Here is a 27,304-nt window from a genome sequence, read left to right on the forward strand (position 1 = left end):
TTACTGTTCGAAAGTTAGTCCAATCGTACAACCGTAACAGTACAGTAACAGCTTGAAGTAGCAAAATCAGTTTAACCGACACTGACCACGACTATAAAGGGTACGGACGGACGAATCAAAAAACATTTCTCAAAAATCAAATTTTTTTTTTGCAAGTTTTCAATAAAGAAAAGTAAACATTTCTTGAAATCTCAAAATTTTTTTACGATAACAATACCTTCCCTTTTGTGTGTAACGCGGTCGATAAAAAGTATAATGTAAATTTTAAGGAAAAAAAAATTTTTTTTGCTCTCAAAATTCATTCCTTTTTTCGACTCTTTTCTTTTTAAAGAAACATATAAAATGTCTACACCTACTTGTTGAATTTGAATCCGGAGGTGAATGACATTTTATTTCCTCAACATAATGTCATTTTTCTAAACCATTGTAATCCGTACAACGAGAGAAAAAAAAATGATATAATTGTACAATAACATTCATTTGATGTATAACTTCTCATTAAATAACTGCCTACATTAAAATATATTCAAGGACATATCAAGTATAAAATATTTGTTATAAAAAAAATTAATGAATTTCATAATAAACGTAAAAACTGTGCATATGTAGGCATTCATGTTCACATAGTATCTACATAACATTTATATACAAAATGACAAGTACGTTCTTCTATAAGTACAGGCCCATATATTCGACATATATGCAAAGCTCATTAATTTTTTATAGCTTACACATAATGTGTTTCTTATACATAAGCAATTCTTAAATATATTTTGCGATCAAATCAATCAGAAATTCCAATATTTTTAATGTTTTCAATATTATATTTTATTTTATTTGTTTTACTATATATAAATGGCTGTTTTATGTTCGCGAAATGTCATGACTCGACATTACATATTTAATGTTATCCTTTATTTAAACGACTTTCATTTAATATAAAAATTAAGATTTTTATTTTTTTATATAAATCTTAATGGCATATTATTTTTCAATTTTCTTCCTTCATATTGTAAAGTGTTAATGATTTCTTTCAAATTCACATTTTCAAATTTAATTATGTAAGTAATATTTTTGAGTACAAGCCCTATAACATTTAATCATATAAAAAGTTTCTTAAAATTTTTAATGTCAACAAAATTCTTAATGCCATATTAAAGATTTTCTCCCACAAATGAAAGTTGCAAATGAAATTGAAATATTTTGAATATTAACATTGTTTTATTCACTCACTTATTTGCATATAGGAAAAGTTAAGAATTTTTTGTTTTCACTGAATGTATATTTTAAAGATTTTCTTTTCGTCTTTATAATATTGGAGTATTTTAAAGTAACTTGGAATGAATACAACCAAATTCAATAACAATTCATTCAAGCAAACGCCACGACATTTAGAGTGTAATTTAATGAGATATGATCGTATGGTAATTAAAAATTTACTACAAGATAAAAGTACTATCTTGCAACAAAAATTTATCAAAATTCAAATAAATTATGGTGGCCAATAAGGCCTCCATATACAGCTTACAAAAATAATTTAATCAAGTATCAAAACGAACTTCTTCATCTTCTCTAAAACAACTGATCGAATAAGTTATTCGCAAGAGTGACAGATACTCGGTTGAATCATTAGTTTTTTTTAGAACATAATGAAATAATAAATAATTTTCATTTACAAATTTACTTTCGACAGAAAAAAAAATATTGTTCCTCAAATTAAAATTTAAAATTTTTTTATATAACCATGTTATTCCTGAGATTTAACGTTCAATTCTGAATAAACAAGACTGTTAAAAGGAAAATGATTGAAAAATATTTTTACATCTTAAATGTATTTAATGATTCATATAGTGCTTGCCTTGTCAAGTCCGTACTGCTTGCTATATTTCCAGATTCTTATACATAAATGTAAAAAAAGGACACTTTTCAGGAATATCAACCAATAAATCTGACTTCAGATTCTGGGATACTCTGTATAACCATATCTAAATGAGACAAGAACATATGAAAATTTTGAAAATCCTGTTCATATAACACGAACATCTTATATAAAATTAAAATTTTTTAAAGTGTTGTGATTAAGGAGAATACAAGAAAAGAAAAATTTTTATTTGTTTCTGATTAAGATCCTTTTTAAATGAATAATGTTACATTAAATTCAATGTTTACTTTCTTAAAATAAAAAAATAATTAGGAGAATTCACTTAAGGCCTTTCACATACTTTATATGAGCATAATTTTTTTTTACAAAAAAAAAAAATTAAAACATTTTTAAAAATATTTAATAATTTCTTCTGAAAAAAAAAACAAACAGAAAATTCTCTTATTTTTTAATGAAAAACAAAATTATTTTCATTAATTTTTATTCGAAATTTTTTGATTCATTGTTACAAGTAGGATGAATTTTGTAAAATTTATAAAAATAATAAATCTAAAGTTTTAAATAAAATATATTTGTGTTACCTTGCTGGTCTGTATATGGTAATTTAATGCAATTAAAAATTTCTTAAATGAAAAATAATTTTCTATCATAATGCATACACACAGTAACATACAAAATCTTATTCTTCTTAAATCTTATGAAAATAAATTAAATGTTTTGTTTACCCTCATTATGTGCAGGTCGCGTACGAATGCTTCAAAATTTACTATATATACTTATTCAGTTTTATGTATTGCGTTTGACAAAATTCATTAAAGAACACCAATCTAATTTAAAAGTTTCTTTAGATGTATACGTTTTTTAAGAAGTATACGTGTAATGGTTGATAGTTAACAAAATTTTAATTGCAAACCAAAATTGTAAATTCAGGGAAAGCAACAAGAATTCTCGAACTGTTTGTTAGTGCGGTAGCTAATATTTAATATTAGAAATGTGATTTTGTCATAATGAAATTTCAATTTAAATGAGTAATTTAATTATTATGGTTGAGTATTTTCTCATAATATAAAAGATTAAATTTTTTTTAATACATTACATTTATGTTATTTTGTTATCAATTTCATGTTTCTTATAGTTATACACGGTGTTACTTAGGAATTTTCATAAATTTACATGTGCTGTAAATTCATACAATATCAAGACGCTTTACTATTTTTATTAGTTTTTGATCTGAAAGAATGCTTTCTATATATCTTTTCTTAAAAACTCTTAAAATATTTTCAAAAGTTATTGTGCCTATATAGCAAATCATTTTTATTGGTATAAAGAATGCTTGTATAATCACCCACTAGTGAAAATGTTTTGGTACTCCAGTTAAAAATATTGCCAAATAAAACTTAAATACTAAGAATCACAGAGTTGCCACATACAAAGAAAATATTTTAATTTATACAAACATTTTAATGTTTATAATATAAAAATAAAAAAGTAATATGACGAACATTTACTCACACATTTTTTTCGGAGTTGCCATTTCTCTGCCATAATTTTCAGAATATTTTGTTTAGAGAAAATTTATGGTAATAATGTTATCTATTACATACAAAGCAATAATCGTAAAATATGGCCCAGATTTTAGAGAAATTTTTGTACTTAAAATTCACGGAAATTCGAGGTGTATGTGAATTTTTAATTCGTGTTGGATTGCTTAGTCACCCCTTTTAATTTTTATATGATCTTTTGATTTTAAGATAAAATTTGTGTGATTTTTTTTTAAATTTCAAAATAATTAACTTATTTTGTACCAAGCACTGTTAGCCACATAATCACCAACTTTTTTGCGGTTCAAAATTGCCTGGATTTGTATTACGATTTTTCGACAGAAAACTGCAGTCACTGTTCAAATCTATCTTAATTATGAATGTGGTACAAGTGAAATTTTCAATATTCTTGATTCATAGTATTGGTTCAAATATTTTCATAGAATACTGAAATGTTATACAGTGTATATAATTGAAAAATAAAAAAAAAAAAAACAAAATAATAATTTACAACTCACAACATTTTATTTCACGTAAAAAAAAATCTAAATTTTTTTTCTTGAAACCGCAAAAAATGTGTTTACTCTTGAGTTTCTGTAATTTTAAAAATTGCTAATTAAATAATCATTTTTTTAAATGCTAACTGTAAAAAAACTCTTGTCCTTGTCCTTTTTATTTTTCCTATTTTTTTTTTGTTATTTTTTTATTCCCCTTATTATTAATTTAAATATTCAGAAAATGAGAAAAATAGAAAAGTTAAAAGTCAGTTTCGTAAAAGAAGGGAATTTAAATAATCTAAATAAGTTTGATTAACATTTAAAAGATTTAATTGAATTTCAAGAAGTTGTCATTACTCTCATTTTTTCCCCTGTTATTCTTGTTGTTTGCGTTGTTGTAAGGATATCCCTTGGAGCTTCAAAAAAAAAAAAAAAGGAAAATATTTGTGTTTAAAAAAATTTATCTCTCTTGGATTTTCAATTTTTTTTTATGTGTTCATTATGTTCTTTTTATGATAAGGATAAGCAATTATTATTATTTTTATATCAGAAAATAAAAACTAGGTTTATTCTTTGAAATTATGCTCTTTCTGTCTATGCAGGACCTTTTTCATAAAACTTATTCAATTTTTTAGAAATCTTACCTAAAATAATTTAAATATTGAAAATTATATAGAGTTTCCGAAAAAAGTTGATCAGGAAAATTATAAGATTAGAAATCATTAATTAAAAATTGAAATTCAAATTGTAGAAGCTACAAAGAATTTGAATAAAATACAGAGAAAAAATGAAAAGTTAACCTTGAAAATTGTTCTTACATAATAACAAAACTTTTATACACTAGACTTTAAAACATAAAAATCTATTTTTTATAGTTGAATTTAATTCAAAAAACTAAAATTTTGTAAACATTTCTTTTTTTAAGATTATTAAATCAAATTTAATCTTGATAAAAATGAGCGCGAGTCTTGTACCTGATTATTTTGTTTATTTTATATGGCCCTGAATTCACATACAAGGTTTCTTTTTGTATACAAGGTTTTCTTATATAATAGTACAAAGACATTTTATGTGGTGTGTTTTACGTAAAATAAAAAAAACATATATATGCCCCTATATTTATGGAATTGTCCTTGAATTTTATTATAATTCTTGATGGTAAATTTAATGTTAATTTAAAGAAAGGTAGATCTCGATATTATATGGAATTGTATCTTTAAATAAGTAGTGATAGTTTGGTATGCCCCATTAATTATTGAAAAATGCAAATTTCTTATATTTGTTATAATCTTTAGGAAGAAAAAAACATAGAAAATAAAAATATTTTTCGGAAACCATTTATGACTTCCTAAAATATAAACCACAAAATTCAAATTATTTGACTTTTAAAATTAAAAAAGTTGGAAAGTAAAATTCCTTGCCCGCATTTCCTAATTTTTAATTACCCCAAGAAGTATGCAAATTTGATTTTTATTGAAAACAAAAATTTTTTTTGGTCTTATCTCAAAATACTACAAAAAAAGCATTTTTCAATTTTATTTGAATTTCCTTTTTTAAGCAAGTTTTGCATTTTATTTATTAGAAAATTTATGATTCCTTTTAAAAAACATTTATTAAAATCATAATAATAATCTGCAAACAAACTGAAGTTTTATCAACAGGATCTAAAGTAGTAACGCGGCAATAATTTGACAAAAAGGACCATGACGTAAGCAATAATGTGATTATACAAAGAGAGTTTTGGGGAAGAAATAGAATTTTCAAAAAATCTAAAATTAATTTATAAAAAAAATTACTTTTATTTAAAAATAAAAGCTGGACTGAATACCCAAAAAAAACATTGGGATAAAAATATTAAAATTAAATTATTGTTTTAAAATTAACAAAAATAAAAAAAAAAGTCGTTCATACCATTTATAGGAACTTAAGATTTGAATAAAATATTTACTCAAATTCTCTAACAAGAATTGCAGGAAGTAAAAGGACATCTTATTTTAATATAAATTTTAAATCCTTCACAATATTAATTTAGAAATTTTAAAATTCTATTCTGAAAACCCCAATATTTTTTAGTAATATTCAAACACTTCATGTAATGCTCCTAACGTGATGTGATGGATATGGGTGAATAACTTCAAGATTTTCTTTTCAATATGTTTTCGTTCAAATTATTTATTGATGACATTTTTACGCGTTACATCTATAATTACCCTTCAAAATTTAATTAAAATAACTGACTTACAAACACTTAATTACTTTGAATATAAAATTGCTATTACGATTCTTTTTCTTTTTAACCCCTAACCTTAATAAGGACTGGAGAAGTTTTTCTATTTTTAAATTACATAAATATACGATAAGTATAAATGTATGTGTTTTTACATGATTTACATGAATACTCGTTATATAGTACATAAATAAAATTCTTATTTATAATATTTCCGTTTTTAAAATAATTTAACATTAATCACGCCAATTAATTTTTCTATTAATATTTATAAATTGTGCAATATAAAATATTGGATATTTTAAAAAATTAACACTCGTACGTCATTAATTTCAAGGTTAATGTTTAAAACAACCACAATAAAGAGACGACAAAATTTTAAACATGTCTAATGATATTTTAGATCATATTTCGGTTTTTTCAGTATTATTAAAATTTAATCAGTGAGAATACTATGAAAATGCTTAAGGATTTTTTATGAATTTAGTCGAGATAACATATAAAAAATGTGTGTAATTTTCTAACAGGTAACAAACGAGTAGGAAACATAGAAACATATTGTTCTTTTGCTCAATCTTTACTTCTCGGTAAATAGTTTCAATCTCTGCCGTTATTTTGTTCTCTCTAATAGTTTCTCGAAACCTGCTCTGTCCTATTATGAATTTTAGTTGTTTTCAATTAAACTAAATTTCAATCACAGAGGAAGAAAATTCGAACTAAAACTAACTTATTTCAATGAAGTAATTAAAAATTTCAACTAGCTAGCAGTTATTTCTGCAGTTATTTAGTTCTTACACCATTTAACAAACATTTTTTCTAAGAGTACCGCATTGATCTAAATTGTATCGATTCAAAGTTGTATCGAACAAAATTGCTTAAAATAAACCCAATTTTAAAAGTAGTTTCTTAATGTAATTTAAAATTTTGTGCAATTATTGGTGGACTAAAGGAAAATAATAAAAATAAATTTAAAACAAATCAATTCGACAGGATTACGATTTGTTTTCTAATATATTGTAATTCCAGACATTTTTTCAGGTATCCCATAGAAATAACGAAAGCTAATTAATTCAATTTTCACTTTCGCTTTATTTATCCAATACGTGCTTATAAAGTCTCAATATATCTCACGAGCAAAGATAATTAATGGTTTAAATTCGATTTAGTATAAAATAAGCAGAAGAATGAGTTAATATCCTTTTTGTGTCCACTTATTTTTACTATATATATACGAATATTATTAGCTTCATTTAAATTTCATAATACCATTTTAATATTATACAAAGTATTAGAACAGTAAATAAACAAAAGTGTATTATTTTTGATATGTACAAACAAGTGTATAAACATTTAAAAAAAATAAAGATCCAAAAATAAATTTGAAAAACAAAAACAAAAAAGCCAAAAAAAAAGCAAAATAAGAAAAACGAATATCATTTCAATAAACATAATAATATTTTCCAGGATTTTGATTTTATGATGATAATATTTTTATTATATACACACATCTTAAAATAAATAACAATATAAGCATACAATATAAACACAATAAAATTATGTACAAACCGTATATATGTATAACATTAAATATAGATTGATGCGTGCGTATATATGTGTTAATGTTAATTTACCTGCTATTTTCTTTTCTCGCATTTTCCGCCAAATTGCTTCTGCTTTACGTTTTGGCCAATTTTCAAATTTTTGCGAAAAGCTACGAAAGAATTTATATTCTTTGATCGTTAATGATACACGTCGCTGCATTTTTAATTTTAGTAATATATACACAAACACATAAAAAATACTTCGTATGTAAGATTATATGTATGTATGTATGTACGATACGATGATAGAGAAATTATTAAATCTTATAGAATTTCCAAATTTGCTTTCTTTGGTTTTTTATTTTTATTTATTTTTATTTGAATAATTTTGGAAAATTAATCAAAGGATTTCAATTAGTGAAATAGTTATTTTAAATATACAACAATATTTATAAAATTTTTTTTTAATTCGATTAGGATTATTTTGTGATTTTTGCAGATAAACAAATTAATTTTTTTTATGATCGTATATTAATAAATTTCTTACTTTAAAAACACTTATTTTAAATATTTTTAATTTTAACAATTTTAAAATTATTTTTTGAATTTATATTTTTAGGAGCAATATAATTGGAGATGGTGGGGTTTATTTGTAATCCAATTTTGAAGTAGAATTTAAAATAATTGCAAAAGTCTTATTAACAATTATATTTTCAATTTTTTTTCTATTCTTTCTTAAAAGAACATTATTATCCTTTTTTTTAATTATTATTAAATTAATTGCATAAATTTAATAACATATTCAAAGGCCACAAACAAGAAGTAAAAAAAAATCATACAGGTGGTTGCTTTTCATTTCATTGTAATTATTGTGTATGCAGTAAAACACATTGTAGCCACAAAATATGCAATAACAAATTTTGTAGTAAAAGAAACTGTAAAACTACACACAATATTGTTTATTTATTTTTTTTTATAAATTTATCATATTAAAAGCATCACTCACTAAGTACAACAAAATAAAAAATAGCAAATTCCAAATAAAATTTTCATAACACGAAAAGAGAAAAAAGAAGAACAAGAAATTTAGATACGAGTAGTGTGAAAATACTATGAAATTTCAATGAAAACAAAATTCATTTTTATTAAAAAAATTCTTTTTTTTTTTTTTTTTAATATTATTTCATAAACTTTTCCACTGAATTATCTTTAATTTATGGTTATTTTAAAATCATTTTTAATATTTTACAGTTTTTTAACATTTGTTTTTACTTTCTTATTTTAAAATATTATTTAATAAATATTTAAATTAACTGAGAAAAAAGAGTACCGTAACGTACGAGGATTTAAACGTTACTAATTAAAAAAAAATTTTTTTAAATTTTATTTTTCTTATTATTTCTTATACCATGTTCGTTCTGTTTTTGAGATTAAATTGTGACTGAACAATATTGTTGTATACGATATAGAACAGGAGCACAATATATTATACGTTAAGGTATATACACGATACAACATAACATAACAGAGTACAGCATCTAACATTGAACATTTTTTTTTATTTTCTTATTTCATTTTTATTATATTTTCCTTTTTATTTTTTTCTCCATCATAAATATACGGTAAAGGTATACAATTATTTATAATATATAAATAAAATAAAAGTCTCTCTATACTAAAAAAATACATACATATATAAGCAATGTATATAAATGTATGTATATAAAAAATTGTATATATGTAAATATTTTCTATAAACCATAAAACATAGTAAAAAAGGATGTCATTTTAACGGTATAGAGAATTCAGCAAGAGATAAAAACAAAAACGAAAACAAAAAATATAAAACAAGAGAATTTAACAAAAAAACAAAAGAAAAAAGAAAATCAGAATAAAATACCAAAATAAAATGTATAAAACAAGAAAATATTTATATACAAGGATCTAAGGATATATAGGAACACCTATACATTTATGAAACACAGAAATCTCCGGATTATTAGAACACATAAAACAAGCAATAAAAATTTATTATTATTAAAATTAAAAAAATCCCTTTGAATTGCATTATCTTCTTAATTAAAATCGCTAAATCCCATTTAATAATTAAAAAAATATTAAATGCTGTTTAAACCAATGGTTTGTAGAATAGTATTCCTCCTTTAAAAAAGTTAAAATACTTAAAAATACCGTCTACTTAAATTATTTCATTAAATGCACCAAAATTTTTATATTACAACACGATATGCTTACATATTATGAAAAAATAAATATTGCATACTTTTCGGGGAAGAAAAAGGAAAATTAAAAGAAGGGTTAATATAATGGTGGGATATAACGGTTAATTAAGAAAGTAAAGATAAAAAAATTTATTTTTGATTACAAGATATACACCATTAGTTTGGTGCCTGAGAAAACTTGGGGCTACGAGGAAAAACAGAAACCGGAAATTGAAATTTTTTAACTTTGATAGGGGATAACATTAAGGTCCTTTTGCCATTAACTATGATGTTTCGCGATGGATTTACAATAAGTCGTCAAAAAGTGTTATTTTTAGGAAGATATAGCCTTTGTCTTTTAAGTATTCTTCTAGAGTAATAAGCTTCTATAGTAAAAATCTATTTGTACACAAAATTTCTACCTTAAAGGTTGTAGAGGTTTTATAAACGAGTCCATGTCCATGAGGCTCCATCTGTCCGCCAGAGCAAAACTTTAATGAGCATTCTTTTAGAACATTTTTTGGAAAAGTGCTAAGAATAAAAAGGATAAACGCGTCTAAACATAAAATTAAGATTAAAAGAAGTGAAGCATTTAAACAAGTAAATCATTTATGGCAAAAAATTTGGCATATATGTATTTTGTTGTAAACAACCTTGAAGTTCCTCCACAATGCAGTCGAAAAAAAAAACGCGAATTAAGCGGGTCACAATTATCGCAGGAATACTGTATAAAAGTTTTGTAATCATAATATTGGTGAATCTTAACTATGATTTTGGTATGCTACGATATATTTTTCTCTATATATTCGTCAAAATGTTTGTGCGTATGTATTTGGAATTTAAAATAAATGTATGTATATGGAAATATGTAAATATAAAAAAATTTAATATAGTTAAGAATTTTTCGTTTTGTATGTTACTTCAAATTTTTTTTCTTGTGTTTTTTTTTTGTTTTTTGTTTCGTATGATGAACCAAAGAACGTAAGGAATTGTTTTATATCAAAGAAATCATCACCGTTTCGCATATTTCTATACATTTACATATATTATAAAATATGTATATGTGTATGCGTATGTATATAAAAGTAGAAAATCATAAACAAGAATAAAATTATGAAACTTTGGTTATTCAGGAAGCAGTTTATGACATTTATAGGTACCTACTTATGTATTTGTATATATTTTTACTTTATTTTATGCATATACATACTCGTACATACATAAACCACAGCATTATTAACGTGCATGTATAAAATCAATAGGCATTTTATTATAAAAATAAAATATTACATAAAATAAAAATAATAATAAATAAAAAAAAATAATCAATTTCAGATTTATTTTTACAAAATATTTTTAGAATTATTTTTAATTAACATGTGTGCAAATTGTTTAAAATCTTAAATATTGCAACTGGAAAATACAATTAAAATTTCTAGTACGCATGTATAGCCTACTTTAACGAAACCTACTTAAACTAAACGCGCTGTTTTGTAATAAAATTAAAAAAAAGTTACAATTTTCCATATTTTTAACATTTCTAAAAGTAAAACAAAAAAATTTCAGAATAATTTTATTTATTTAACCTCAATTTTTAAAATTAATTTCTATTAAGTGAATCCCAATTGTATAAGGTTGCATTTAAAAATTATTTTATTTTAAAGTAAGCCAAAATACAAATATATACGCTCCAATACGAATTCCAGAAAAAATAAATAAATAAAAAAAATGTATTTGATTTTATCTTTTACTTGAAAATTGATTTGCCCCATGAGAGATCGAAAAATTTGTTTATATACGTGCGTCTTGTATACTTCAGTGGGTACAAGTTTGTTGTTTTTTTCTTTTTTAAGGATTTTAATAGCATATTAATGGAAAAACCAATTCAAATAAAGATTAGGAATGAAAACATCTTGTATCCTTGCAAACTGTTCGCAATACAATACACAAGTAAATGAAAAATCCTTGAACATTTTTTAACTACATTATAAAACTTGAATTTAAAAAAAAATACTTTCCATTTGAGTTTTTTTTTTTTGGAAAATTTTACTATCACTACTTGCACTTGGAAATTTAAAAATTTATAATACAAACAATGAAAGAAAAATTCTAACAAAAAAATTAATTCACATTCACTATGCCATTTTTGCTTTCATAAAATAAATCCAACATAGCAACCTGTTGATTGTGAAAATTTTAAATTTTTCAGTACTCAAAATCGCTTATAGCAGAAAATGTGTGTATTGAAAATATACTTACTATGTATACATGAATATTTTGAAAAACTTTCAATAAATTATTTTCTTCAGAGTTGAATTATACTAGATATACATAGTTGTTTGTCAAAATAATATAACAAACTTTAAAATAAAAATAATAATAAACTATAGAGCGAAGCCATTTTAATTTCGAAATTTTTAAAGAAACATAATTAAAAAAAAATTTCTTTTAACATAAAAATCATTTAATTAAATCATAAGTTTGTTTTTTTTTAACCCAATTCGTCATCATTTCATGAGGAACGAAAAGGAAATGGTGGGGAGTTAATATATGGTTAGAATTTATTAGTATGAGAGATATAAATAATTTTTGGACTACGCTCTAGGGAAAAACAAAAAAAAAAATTTAAAAAAAATGCCAACTTTATATAGCCCATATAAAAATAATGTAATTTGCTACAAAGTACAGATTTCAGAGAACTCTTACAAATCAAGATCAAAATAACTACAGTCAGAATTGGCGACACCCAATATCCTAGTCATCGGCTCTCATATCTATCATAATCCGTACTGTGATGATGAGCATTGAAAAGTTCTATCCATCTCAAATAATATCAATATTCTTCAAATGAATCTAAATAATAAAGGACGGTTAAGGCTAAAAAATAAGTAATATTTAAAACTTAGTGGAAATTCACATAAGAAAAAAAATTTTTAAATTCCTGGAATCTATAGGGGTGAAAAACTGAACTAAAATTTTTCTAATTTTATAAAAATAAAAATTGATATGTATTAAACTCTAAATATTTGGAAATATTTTAATTTTTTCAGTTTTTAGCTCATCTTCACAAAAAAATATGCGTTTACGGTTGTTTACGAAAATTTCTACGCCTTTTAAATGGATTTGACAAATAGACCAAATGGATTTTTATGAGAAATCTAGAGCCTGTAGACATTAAAAATGGTTATTGTCGTTAAATGAATTCACTTTTCTGCTTTCTTTCCGGTTTGAGCTCTCAAAAATAGCAAAATTTAAATTTTGGGATTTCTTTGAAATTGAATAAATTTTATAGTTTTACAAGCAACCATAAACGTTTCCCTATCAAAAACCCAGATATGTAATTAGATTTTTTAAATTTATGTAGTCTAAGTCGCTGCATAATTTCACCTTTATCTTCTTTTAATTTCTATTATTCTCCTGAAAGTATGCAGCAAGGTTACATTTTATGATATCATGTGAGTGTTGTAAAAAAATATCATTTTTTAAAGCAATTTAAAAAATATGAAATTTTAATTCTAATTATAAATGGAAAAGGATTTTATAGAAAGATTACAAGTAACACAAATTAAAATTTCTAAAATAAAGCACCTCGTTTTTACTCACTTAAATAGTAACTATTAAATAGCATTGGTAAACTAATGACTAATTACTAATTTATAGTTTTTTATAATTATTTTAATATATTTTTAATAATATATAGTCAAAAAATCTTTTCTGCTCCTAATTATATTATTCAATAAAAACCAAAAATGCCTTAATTATTTTATTTAAGGTGTAAAGTTTTTCTTTTAATAAAATCTGTAAAACGGAGTATGTATACATATGAACACTAAATCAAACCACAAAAACAATAAGCCTATTAAAGGTTATAAAATAATCCTTTTAATTAAAAGATTTCCTTTTGATCCCAATTTGAATAAAATATACAATTATATACGTTTTATGTGCAAAACAAAATAAAATACATTGGTACATACAAACTATATACACATTTATATTCATTCTTACACGCACACATGCATTTAAACTGTAAATGACATTTAAATAGTAGTTTAATATTTGCATGTATGTATGTAATATTATATAATACAAATTCGTATGCCTACATACTATTATTTTGGTTGCACATTAAATGCTAATATTGTAAATTAATTATGGTTCGTTTAACTTAAAAAGAAATAATTTAGAATTTTTAATCATTTATCGGTGAAGTTAATATTGAATTGACTTTAAAATTATTAAATTATAAGTCAAACTTTGATTTCAAAGAAATTTCTTCGAAAATTTACTTAAATTTTATGTAAAGTGGTTGTTTAGATTTAATAAAGAAGTCGTTGGTAAAAAAGAAATTTAGAAGAGACTAGGTAATTTTATATACTTAATTTAAGTTTTAGACAGAAATTTTATGTTCCTATTTTTATGAATTTTTAAATTCGGACGAAGCGAAATCACGTCATTATTTTTCAATAACAATAATAGGGTTCTAGCACCATACTTCAAACAATATAAAATTAACATTAAATTAATTACAAAATTATTAACTCTATTTTAAACATAAGTTTAAAATTATTCCTCCAAAAATCGAAATATAAATAAATTTCACTGTCTCTTTTGTTTTGTTTAAAAAACTATCTTAAAAACTAAATAAGTAGTCCAAATAAATATTTCAGGTCAGTAGTATTGTTAAAATCCTTCATAATTATTTCTACTTTTGAATTAATTTAATAATAGCTTTAAAATTCAAAAATTTTTACATGTTCTGTTAAATGATGTCAGACACCAAAATTAAAAGAGAAAAAAATACACGAACATATTACAGGACTTAAAGTAAATTTTCGTTTTGTTCAAAATTTAATTCTTGAACTATTTAATCTGTCAGAACTCTTGGTTACATTATTTTACTATGTAAACAAAAAAAGATATAAAGAAACCCAAAAGGAAACCAAAGCAATAAGAACATATTAGATTACAAAAAAAAATCAGATGTGGTCAGCACATAACCGGCCGCAATATGTAAGTAAATTATGAGTGTAATTATGAAACACTTCTTTAAAACTTTAAAGAAAACTTTTTCTTAAAAAACTTTTTTAAGAGTTTAAGGTTACCTGGAAAAATGCAAATTTGACTCTTAGTACAGGCTCTCAATTTATGTCAACTGAATTCCCTGAGTTAGCTGCCAGTCCGGTAGTAAACAAAACTTAAATATTGAATTTAAAGAAATTCCATTAATTGATAAAAAATGTAAAATTGTCACCTAGTTCGGTTTCCGAGCCCCGATCTTTCCGAAATAACTCATAGATTCATTGTTTTAATATTAAATATTAAATTTCAAGGTTAAATATTTCATTTTGTGTATGTGCAAAAATGCAAAAGCGGCCCACAAAAAGTCCGGTTCCCGAAGTCTGAGTTCAATCCGCTATACTCCCAAAATAAACTCCCATATAAAATTTCATCAAAATCGATTCAACCGAACTTGAAATACCCACGTTTCAACAAAGACTAACAGACTGTGAGACAGGCAAACAGACCGACAGAACGACACCTCTCTAAAAATAGTTTATTTACGCTTCCCAACCATTCGGTGCGTTCACACCGAAAACTCGAAATCCGAAATTTGGTGCCATCACATAACCTCACTTACAGTACGGAATACGGTAAGTAAAATAACCAACTTTAAGGGTAAAAGTTTCAATTATACTCACTATAATAAGATTTTCTAAAAAATCTATTTGAATTTTTCTCAGTAAAAGTTAATTTACATTATAAAAGAAAAAAAAAAACAATTAAAAGAAAAATTATTTGCATACACGTACACACAGTATGAATGTATGTACGCTCCTAACCTCAATTAAAAGTCCCTTTTATTTAACGGAGAAAGGAAATTTTCTTCTTCTACTTTGTTTTTTCTTTATTTTTTTATAGTTTTTCTTATAAAATATGGATAATGTTTTCATACATCCTTTCGGGGATTGCAATTATTTAATAATATTTACCTTGGAATTTTGTTTTTTTTTCTTGTTTTACTACCTTTACCTATAAACAAAGGAAGTGTGCTAAAAACTAAGATAATTTTATGTTAAAATATTTTTAAATTTATGCATATATACAAAATGCATTTGTTTATGCTATTTATCTATATTTATGTATATACATATATGTGTATGTCTGATTGTTCATGTTCTAAATATAAAACTGAAATGTAAATAAATTTGAGCTAAAATAAATTACTTTCATTAGAGAATAAATTTCTGTAATTTTTTTTAATTTATGGTTGTTTCCAATGCAAATCTATAGCAGAAATTATAAATGCAAATGGTTATACATATATGAAGGAAAAAATCCCTTCATATTTAATAAAATAGTTTTTGGTATACTTTTGGTACATTTTTCATGAAAACTTGGAATCAAAAAATTCTTCAAATTAAAAGTTTTCATTTTTTTGTAATTTTCCTGATTAATATTTAAAACTTTTGCAAAACATAATGTAGAATGCAGTAAAAATAATTGATTCAGTATTTTAATTGTTATATCGATAAACTTTGACCGTAGCTTTTGTAAAAGTATCTACTAAAATTGTAGTTTTCAACTGCTTTACTCTTTTTTTTATATGTCAGCGTTTAAATATCAACCATTGTTCATCGATTTTGTTTAATGAGAATTAGACGGCCTTTTACTTTTTCAATCAAATTTAACCCAAATAAATTTTCATTTTGACGTCCAATTTTCATGTTTACACATCCAATTTTCATCTTTCATCAAATCAAACAAAATCCTCAAACAATGTTTGATGTGTAAAGGCTACCACTACGATAAAACAAACAAAAGAGAGCAATATTTTTTCGGATTATTTTTTTTTTAATTTTACGAATTTAATTTCGCTTTTAAATTTTTATAATTATCATTCAATTATTTATAAAAACTTTACTTACCAGCTAAATGTCTATCACTTTGGGATCGAGAGTATCTGAGTGTCTGTATAAAAAAAAAAGGAATCATAAAAGAGAATTAAAATTTATTTTTTAACAACAAAAAATTCATATTTTTATATTGTTTTACTATTAACACATTTATGAACTAAAACCGGGTCCGTAAATTTAATTCTATAAAAACTGTAAAATATTAACAAACTCGACATTAACAGAGAAATTGTTCTGATTTGCAAAAAAATTAGGAGCCGTTTTTCCTTTTTAACACTTTTCTAACAAAAATTTGAAAAAAATACTTATTAGTTTTACTTAGTCTGTTCGTCCGTGGACATGTTTACGAAACTTCTACACACTTAAAACTAGAAAGGTGAAATTTCGTACATATACATAAATCTTTACTAGAAACTTATTTCCGTAGAAAACTTTTACCTTTATACTACTCTCATCTAAAAGTTATATAGCTCCTAAAACACTAAATATGCAATTCTTTAACAAATCATTGTAGCGAACCCATAAGAATTTTTCAAAATTTGCAAAAGCAGAAATTCGTTTTCCTTTCAAATTTTTAACATCGCTTTTCATCTAGATTGCAGGTTTAGGATCATGAAATTTTATCAGTTTTTAGACACCAATAAAATATAGAAAGATTTTTTCCACTCCTCCCTCAACCTCACATTTTCGAAACTGCAAGATTTTCAAAATTTCTATAAGTGCAGAAACCTAACGGTAAATGCCGTGCCATTAAAAACTTTAATTATTTTTCTTAACTCACGCAATGTGAGTTGTCCCTTCAATTTGAGCATTATGCTAATGTCTCTTTTAATTTTTTTTTTGCCTTATCCCAAATGTATGCAATCTTTAAAATATTTTCGTATTTGAATGAAAGTAATTTTAATAATGTAATACATGAATTGTTTAGATTGAAAAGCAGTATTTTCACTTGTTCAGAGGAAAAGTGGTACATTACAAAACATTTGCTTATCATTTAGTTATCAAACTAATTTGAGAATTTTTTCGAGGTCATTATGACTTTTTATCGATTTCGAGCCGCAACTGGCTTATCATAATCTCATTTCTTTTCAAAAAAAAAGTTGAAAATGTGAACGAATAACTTTTAAATTTCAATTAAAAACTTAATCGATAATTAAGAAAAAACATAAAAAAAACCAATCCTGACCGAATTTATACGGGACACAAAATTCATTTACTTACATTTAAATACATATACATATGTAACTATATGTAAACAGGATTGTATTTTAAGATTTGAATTGATTAAAAAAAGTTAAAATCTTTAAATGAGCCCAAGTAACACATTTATAAAAAAATTTAACAACCTAAGTACCATACAATTTTTTGTTTAACTTTTCAAAATAATATACGTATTAAAAATACCATTTGAAACTTACATTCTCTTTGTCATTATACCGATAATCATCTATTTTAGACTTTGAATCTTTCACCAGTAATGGAGCTGAATTAGATTTAGCTGTTAATTCAATCATATCACTTAAATTTTCATTTCCACTATGCAAAGATGCACTACTTTCGGCTTGTAATTCCCGTATATTTGTCGTTGATGTTGAATCTGGAAAATTTTCTTGCTCCGATATAGATGAATCTAAATCAATTATACTGTCCTTTGAGCCACTATGTTTAACAATATCTTTATTTGATGCACTGAATTTTTTTGATTCAATAATATGACTTCGAGCTTTAAGAGTTCGATTATTTTTTAAAGGTAATGATGCTGCTACAGCATGCCTATTTTTTTCATTTATTTTATAATCCAATTTTTTTCTTAATATTACCTCATCTTCATTAACTAATTGTTTTTGTTGCATTCTATGTTTAAGATTAATTGGATGATGACTAGGCGTAGTCAATTTGTTATTTGTTTTATTATTATTATTATTACTATTATTTTGATTTGTATCATTTAAGCAATCGATTTCATCGAAATTTCGACAAATCAATTCATCGTTATCTACACCATCATACAAACTAAGTACTTCTAATAAATCGGTATCATCTGAAATTGTTGCAGCCATATTTGAATTATCTCTCAAAAATTGATTTTTATCATTTGTTAGCTTTGATGCTGTTGTTAATGTTGAATTTAAACCACAATCGGTAATTGGTTGATGCTCATTTTCTAATTCAGCTGAATCTAAAGAATTTCCTGATTTGCCAGAACTTAAAATACCACCAGATGCAGCATCATCGCAAACTGATGACGAAGTCGTTGATCTAAAATTACAAAAACAAAAAAAGTTTTTATTTAAGATTTAAAAGCTAAAAAAAATTGTTTAACTTGTTTATATATGATAAATAACCTACTTAACAAGTCCAGTTAAAATTATGATTGGTTTACATAAATCAAATACAGTTGAGTCATTTTTGAGTCACTAAATAAGTTTATTAAACTCGAGTTCAGAAAATAAATAAAAAAAAATAGGACGGAATTTAACAATATGACAGCCTTTTTAAAATTTCAGTCGAAAATATTTTGTAGCCTCAAATTGCCCATCATTTTGCCTAATCTCTAATTGTTAGCGCCTTCCTTTAAAAAATAAAACTAGCACACCTTACGTTTTCACTATTTAAAATATTGCGTTGCACTTTTTCTTTTCCATTAAAAATTAAATAGAATCAGAATTTTACTCTTTATAAAAAATCGAGAATGTTAAAATGAGTAAAAAAAACCTTTTTGCCATTATAATTTTTCTTTCTATTATCATCAATTAAATTAAATGTATAAAAATTAATTACTCCTTACATCAACCACACCTGTAACGTTTCTAAATAAAATGGGAAAGAAGTGGTAATGGTATTAATTTTCGGTCAGGTCTTTCAACATCATTCATTTCGACCTTTTAATTAACATTTTTATAATTGAGATTTAATTTAATTGGTTTGGGTTCTAAGCTTATTGGTTAAAAGCTAATGAACTTATAAATACAATGTGTATTTAATATTTTAATTGCAATAAAAATTAGTTTGAAGATTGGGAAAGTCAATTTTTTCAAAGAATAATTAGATCACGTATTTACTATAAAAATTTTATTTTATAGCAGAAGGTCTATTTTTTTTTTTAATTTAAATAATTTAAGGATATTTTTATCATTTGTTTGGTTTATTATTATTGGTCTCGTGGCAGCTTTTTCAGAATGTAAAAACGACTTAATATTTGTTTGGCTTAAGCATTACAATAGAAATAATTCTTGTATTATATAAAAGAACTTCGAAAAAAAGAAGCTTGTAGTTCAATGTCAAGCTATTTTGCCATTGGCATGTATATTAAAAATAGAAACCAAGCTGAACAAAATTTTGAAAAACTTAATTGAATTAAGTCTTAAAAATATCATTATCATTTGAAATTACATAAAATTTTTACAAAATTAACTTGGTTAAAATTTACAAAATTCACTTTGTAAGCCTCAGTCTTTGAGACTCTGATACATACATTACATATTATAATATTCTTCTATTTCAACAAATGAAAGGACGAAAATATTTGCTTTCAATTTTGAAAAAAACATTTTATGCCAAAAAAAAAGTTAAGCTATTGAAAATATTTTAATTTTTTTTTCATATAAAAAATTAATTTTAATGTTATAATTAGTCTACAGAATTCAAAGAATTTCATGAAGAAGCTATCGAAAGGGTGTAATTAAATTAAAAATCTGAAATAGAATATCTTAAATGTATAATAGAATTTAATATCATGGCTATATAACAAAAACAACAACAATAATTGCTTGCGTAAAGCATAAAATGTCGCAATTTATAAAAATTTTTGATATAAAAATTTTTTTCTACACAAATGGTTTATTCATTTGCGGAAAATTTAAAAAAAATTTTGAAAAATTTAAAATGTACTTCTAGTCAATTTCATAAATTTTAAATAAACTGGAAAACGTGTACCGCAGATCTATTATTTAGTTAACTACATAACCTTTTAGTTAAATTGTGACTAAAAGAAAACAATAAACATTTTCTTACTTGATATCATCATCAACACCTACGCCATTATTATTACGTAATATCGATTCATCAGATGTCCATATTGTTGAAAATGAAGAACCTTTTTTATTTGATGATGTTGAATAACCGCTACTACTACAACTGCCACCATTGTTATTAGGTGAATATCTTTCTTTTTTATTTAATTTCATTAAAATCGGTGACGATTTATTTTGAGTACGTGTTGGTGTTGTCACTACTGTTGATATAGTTGAGTCATTTTCTGTTCCTTCTTCAATTCTTAACACTGCTTCATTTTTTTTGTTGTTATTGGTACTACAATTATTAATATAATTGCTATTTCCACTATTATTTTTATTATTATTATTGTAATTAATGGATGCTAGAGGTGATTGGGGTAACGATGATTCACCATTTTCAAACTTTCTTTGTAATTTTGAAAAATCTGCACTATGTATCCTTTCCTTATTTGTTGAATCACATAAATTGAATGATTGCAATGGAATTGTTGAACGTTTTTCTGGTTTAATTATGCATTTACATAATTGTTGTTGTAATTGATATTGTTGCTGTTGCTGTTGTTGCTCTTGTCTCAGTTTTATGCTTTCATCTTCATTTGTTGCAACTAAACTATCTAATTCTCGGATTATTTTATTTGCCCAAATGTTAACATCTTTAACTTCATTATTTTTTAAATGTAATTTGGATTTTTTTCTTAATATATCTAATGTATCTATTTCATCACAGTTATTTGTATTGACTTTTTGGAATTTCCGGTTGGAATTTGTTATATTTTTAGTTATGAATTCATCAATATTTGTAATTTTTGCTTGATCATCTGTATTTTGATCAATTTTTTGGTGACTTTTTGCTTGATATTCTTCAAAAACATCATTAATTTCACGCTAAAAATAAAAATAAATTTGATTAGAAAACATTTTCTTTCAGTTGATTAAATTAAAATGGGCTAATATGAATCAAAATTCGGATTTTCCAATATTTAAAATTTCATTTTCATCTCAATTACAAATGTTGAGTTAAGTTTAACCCAAATTACATTAATTTTTAACCTAACTTTAAAATTCAGGAGCTACCTACTGAGTAACTAAGACGGATGATGTACAAATAAAACCCTCCAACATTTTGAAGGTCAAGCGTCAAAAATGTTGGCACGTGAAAAAATTACGGAAATAAATGCAAATGCATGCATATACACATAAAATTTTTTAGAGATTCGGTAAGGTAAATTAATGATGACGATTTTAAAAGAATATTAACAAAAAACATTATTTCAAGAAAAAACACTAAAATTGCCACATCAATTTGAAAACACTGTTTAAAATAAATTTCACTGATTTATTGAAAAATCTAAAATTTAATATCGTTATTTATAGAAAGTCTTCTGTATTGAAAATCCAGCAACAGTAAAGCATGTTTTTCACATTGTTTTCAATTTAATTTCTTATGGGAATCGATGTGAATTATTTTATTATTATTCGTCCTGTTTTGCTTTTAATTTCGTTTCTATCACTAAAATTCAATTTCATTTTGTTTTCATAACAATTTTCATATTATTCCTTTCAACGTACGTACAAACACTATTTGTGTCCTTCTTAATACAGTGGAGGCTACATAAATTGCGATTTTTGTAATTACACTGTTACTATTATTTAAAAAAAATACCTTTTGAATTCAGCTTAAAAACTTGGGTTTTATTTAAAAAATAAATCAAATTTTGTTTTATGTTCGTTGGGTGTTTTTCTTTATGGTAGCCATTTTTGGTTATGAATCTAAACTATACTGAACACAAACAAACCTTAAATTGCCAAATTAGTAAACTAGAATATTTTAAAAAATTTTGAAAATTTTTAAATTAAAATAAAAGTTATGAAAATATTGTTGTTCATTACCTTTCAGCCTAAATTTTACAAATTAAAATTCAAGAATCTTTTAAAAACCGATAAGCAAATTACAGGCGCTTAAATATCGATCTTTTTAAAATCGATATTTAAGCACCTGTAATTAATAATTTTGAACATAAACAAATAAGTTAACTATGCCCAACAGTCTGTTAAGCGAGAAAAATTTAAGATAACTGGATTTTACATTCAGAAAATGAAAAAGAAAAGTCTAGAATATTAAAAACAAGTGTGGGCGGAACTAACTGAAAATGAAATCTTCTTGGAAAAAATGTGAAGAAAGTGATTCAATGAAGCTAGTTGTTTTGTAAGCCGACAAAATTTCGACCGAGTATTTTTTAATACTCTTTTTAGAGTATTCTGTCCTATCGCTTATGTTAATCATTTTATTCTTTATTGGTCTGATAGAGGTTTTACTGTATTTGGATTTATAAATGTGTTATTTAATTTCACGCATCAATTAGAAGAAGAAATCTGAAACTCTTTTAGAAACATAGAAATTATTGAGAAATCATTTTTATTCCGCTTTCATGGTTTCCATAACATTCTATATTATTTATTACATCTCCCACATTAGAAGCTTCTACATATGACGAATAGCATAGGTTAAAGAATGACTTTTTACTGGAATTTTGATTTGTCTTCTTATTTTTACTTTTATTTTTTTTTTTCATTTTTTGTTTTTACCTATTAATTGGACCGCAGAATTTCCACAAGAGCAATCAAGTTCCTTTTTCACAATGATTTCAAAATTTTCCTTTACACTTTTTTCTTCTTTATTATTTTGTTTTTGCAGTAACTTTCTTGTATTTTACTTAACACATTAGTATAAAAGAAAATTTCAAAGATCCTATTGAATTTAGTCTGAGCTCAAAATTCACTTTAAAACGTAGTGGAACTACGGACAAAATCATTTACCAAATACAGTTTTTCTTATCAAAATTTAAATAAAAAAAATAATAATAAAAATATAAAATGTCACTATTGTTCGTAATAACATTTTTATTAACACTCGGATATATAAAATCTATGTCAATACCATCAATACAACATGAAGCACAACAAGAACAACTATTTGAACCGGACAATACAATTTTAATAGATTCAAGTGATATTTTGTCATCCGGTAGATTTACAAATGATTTAAAAAATAATAAAAATTTAATTGAAAAAATTTTACAAGCACGAAATTTACCAAAAATGAATAGTGAAAGTGATTATATTGATGGCTTTACAACAGATCAAGAAATAAAAAAACGTTTTGAGAAAAATAATTTGAAAAATTCTGAGGAGCTGGTAAATTATCAAAGCAGTCATGAAGATTGTAGTAAAAAACATTTAGCAGATGTTAAATTGTAATTAAAAAAAAAGAAATTTTGTTTTTACCTATTTAAGAACTTAAGAAAATTTAAATTAAAAAAAGATGGTGGTCATTCAAACATAATTAAGAATAGAAAAAACTCAATTTAATACATAAGAGTTTATAAATTAGCGATTAGATTTAAATAATAATTTGCTCAAGAAGAGCAACATTAATATATGGATCTTCTTGCTCCCCATCGCATGTAGAGTAATCTATCATTCCAGCCTTTTAATGAGGCTCAATTTTGATGTTCAATAATTTTTGCAAATTTCTTTTTTTCTATCAGAAATTGTTAGAACTTTATTTAAAAAACAGAAAAATTATTTTCAAACCTTTTTTGAAATTATTCAAATTAAGCAAGGATTTTCTTTCTTAATCATTATAAACCCTTTCAAATCTACAATCTAACAGTCGAGACTACCAACGTTTAAATTAGCAGCATGATTGATTAGTGTGACATATTTTTTAAATTCAATATCAGAAACTTAAACTTTACTTAAAATTTAGCAATAATCAAATTCTCATGTTAATTCTTTTGCATGGTTGCCGTTTTTGTAATAACAATATAATTACAAAAATTAAAATTAATTAAAATTCAATTAAGAATCAATTTATTAAATTTTTAATTAAAAGTTTCCTGTATAAGATTTTCGTATACAAAATTTTAAATATAATTTTAATTATCTTAAAATAAAAGATAATAAGTCAAAAATTTATCTATTAATAAGTCAAAAATTTTATAGGGTCTAAACTTCAACACCTTGAACCTTCGAACTCATAAAACTATCAAAATATTCTTATATTACATAACTATTAAAATATTTTTGTATTTTTAATAATAAAATATTACACATTATTAATAATAAGTGTTTTCTAATTATAGACTTGATGACGATTATGAGATTCTAATGCAAAAATATAAATTAATGCAAAATATTTTAGCTTCATTAGGATTCAATTATTTTGAAGATTTAACAAATTCTGGTTTAAATTCATCTGGGCGTAGAGAAGGTCCTCTTTATGCTGAAGAACCAAAATATATTGTTATACCAAAGGATGGTGGAAATGATTTATTAGGTAAAAAAAAAATCAACTAATTATCATTTACTTTAGAAGTTTTGTTCTATAAAATGAAGAGTTTTATATTAAAGAGAAACTCATGATATCAAATTATAAACAATTATAAGGTTTAAAATTAATTAAAATTGTAATTAAAACGGTTTCATAAGAATCACATTCAGAGCGTCTTAATAACATAGAAAATATTATTTTTTTTTAAATATTTTAATTTTTTATGTGACTGACGTGAATTAAAAATAGGAACCAAAACACGCAATAAATAATCTAGCTATACGTTTCTTAGGATAATTGAATAATAAACGGAAATTTGCGTTAATTAAATTGAATTATTTTTATATTAATTATTAATTATTTAATTGTTATTATTTTTCTTAGAAAATTAAAATCTTTTTTATTTGTATAACAATTTTATAAATTTTACAAACTTATTTTATCAAAAAGATTTAAAAATGTTGAATAATAACTAGAGGTTAATTAATTAAAACAATAAATTGATTTTAATCATATAAAATAAAATTTTATAGCAAAATTAAATTTTGGAAATTTTTATTTCCATTTGTTTTAGAAAATTCATTTCTCAATTCTGTGGAAATATTCTGAAACTCAATAACCCCATTTCTAAGTGAAATTGGTATTTTTGGAAACTAACAAAATTTCAACTCTTTATTATGCCAAATTTTGCACTAGCTTGAAAACTTACCTATAAAAACAAAGAATAATGAAAAATTAATATTTAAGATCTTAATCAAAAAATTCCAAATCGTCATACTTGAAAATTTTGCATTTTGAATAATGTTGAATTTTTGAAAATTTCCACCGAATTTATAAAAAATAAAATAATTTTTAGACAATTTTTTTATTATTCTATTTAAATTAGATGTTTTATTTAAAACAGATTCATCAGGATTCAAAGATTTTTTCATACCACCAAGAGGCAGAAAACAAATGCCATTACTAGAAAAAATTAAAAATCATTATGAATTATTTGTACCGAACCGTGGAAAAAAAGCAACAAATACAAAAAAGGATAAAATTAAGGATATATTCAAATATAACGATTTATTTTTTCCGAACCGTGGGAAAAAGAATGCACTTAATGGGAGAAATATTTTACTCAAAAAAAAACAAGTTTTCTAATTTTTTATGTAATTAAATTACTAATCTATAAAATATTATTGATAATGCAATTTTGAAAGCAAAAAAAAAGATGAAAAAGAGTTTATAAAATTTAGAAAAAAAAAATCAAATTACAAAAAAAAAGTGAAAATTAAACTCAGTAAGGGCTGGAACTGATTTAATTTCATTTGAAATTTAAGTACAATTTAGCCAAAATGTAATCTTCTCTGTTTGTAAATTAAATTATTATAGCTGAAAAATGAAAAACATATCAAGAATTGTGAATATTTTATAATAAAATATTATATAGGGGGCACATAATCTATTCATATTTGAAATTATATTAGAAATTTATTTGAAACTTTATACGTACATACATACATACATGAAATAAATTTTAATTATTCTGATAAATAAATCAATTTGGTGTAATTTAAGATTTTACTTCTAAAATAATATTTTTTATTTTCCTGATTATTCTAAAATAATTTTACTATTTTTTAATAGAGTATTCAATCAGAAGAAATTAATAAAAACTAAGTACATATTTTTTTCTATTCTATATATCACACTAATTAAATTGAAAAATCAGAAATTGTTAGAAATGAGCAAATTATACAACAATTTAATAAAAACGAGAAAAAAATGTGGCACATAAAAATTAATTTAAAATTATTATAAAATTTACTGACAGTTTCATTTAATTTAATTTATTTTTGCAAAAACTTTTGTCAAATGAAACAGGACTCAGAAAATAATCAATAAAGAAAACAATTCTTTATAACATACATATGTACATATGTATATGTAACTATATATTCGTTGATGTAATCTCGGCGAATAACAAAAGAACAGACAACAATAATTAAAATATTTTTGCTTTAGAAAGGGAGCCGCTTCTGAAGATTAAAATATTATAAGAATTCATTATAAATATAACAACTATTCTGATTGTAACGCATTCTTTTCCTAATCTTATAAGGAACAAAAAATATGGATGTTTAAA

General features: G+C 23.8%; 2 protein-coding genes across 7 annotated transcripts in view; one reads left to right on the forward strand and one right to left on the reverse strand.

Moving 5' to 3' along the window:
• LOC129614217 (rho GTPase-activating protein 7) overlaps nucleotides 1-27,304 on the reverse strand; it is a 127,885-nt gene that overhangs the window by 38,265 nt on the left and 62,316 nt on the right. For 4 of the 6 annotated variants that reach the window (XM_055528686.1, XM_055528703.1, XM_055528696.1 and 1 more), the window contains 3 exons: nucleotides 20,839-21,725; nucleotides 18,243-19,083; nucleotides 16,837-16,879 (listed from right to left, as the gene is read on the reverse strand). In XM_055528686.1, the coding sequence (XP_055384661.1) occupies nucleotides 16,837-16,879; nucleotides 18,243-19,083; nucleotides 20,839-21,725 (1,771 nt within the window). Of the gene's footprint in view, nucleotides 1-7,778; nucleotides 7,915-16,836; nucleotides 16,880-18,242; nucleotides 19,084-20,838; nucleotides 21,726-27,304 lie in introns of those variants that run through there. The other 2 variants (XM_055528712.1, XM_055528717.1) reach the window with 1 other exon arrangement.
• Nucleotides 23,165-26,666, forward strand: LOC129614240 (uncharacterized). Its single transcript, XM_055528730.1, has 3 exons — nucleotides 23,165-24,094; nucleotides 24,986-25,179; nucleotides 26,078-26,666. The coding sequence occupies exons 1-3, from the start codon at nucleotides 23,715-23,717 to the stop codon at nucleotides 26,317-26,319; spliced, it is 816 nt and encodes a 271-aa protein (XP_055384705.1). The 5' UTR covers nucleotides 23,165-23,714; the 3' UTR covers nucleotides 26,320-26,666.

The sequence above is a fragment of the Condylostylus longicornis genome, unplaced genomic scaffold (genome assembly GCF_029603195.1).
Source record: "Condylostylus longicornis isolate FDR11 unplaced genomic scaffold, ASM2960319v2 ptg000004l, whole genome shotgun sequence".
In the NCBI taxonomy this organism is placed as follows: domain Eukaryota; kingdom Metazoa; phylum Arthropoda; class Insecta; order Diptera; family Dolichopodidae; genus Condylostylus; species Condylostylus longicornis.

Excerpts from the sequence above, each read along its gene's own strand:
- LOC129614240 (XM_055528730.1), top strand. The coding sequence starts at position 23,715 with ATGTCACTATTGTTCGTAATAACATTTTTATTAACACTCGGATATATA. Across the intron at positions 24,095-24,985 it reads CATTTAGCAGATGTTAAATT|ACTTGATGACGATTATGAGA; the intron begins GTAATTAAAAAA and ends TTCTAATTATAG. Across the intron at positions 25,180-26,077 it reads TGGTGGAAATGATTTATTAG|ATTCATCAGGATTCAAAGAT; the intron begins GTAAAAAAAAAA and ends TATTTAAAACAG.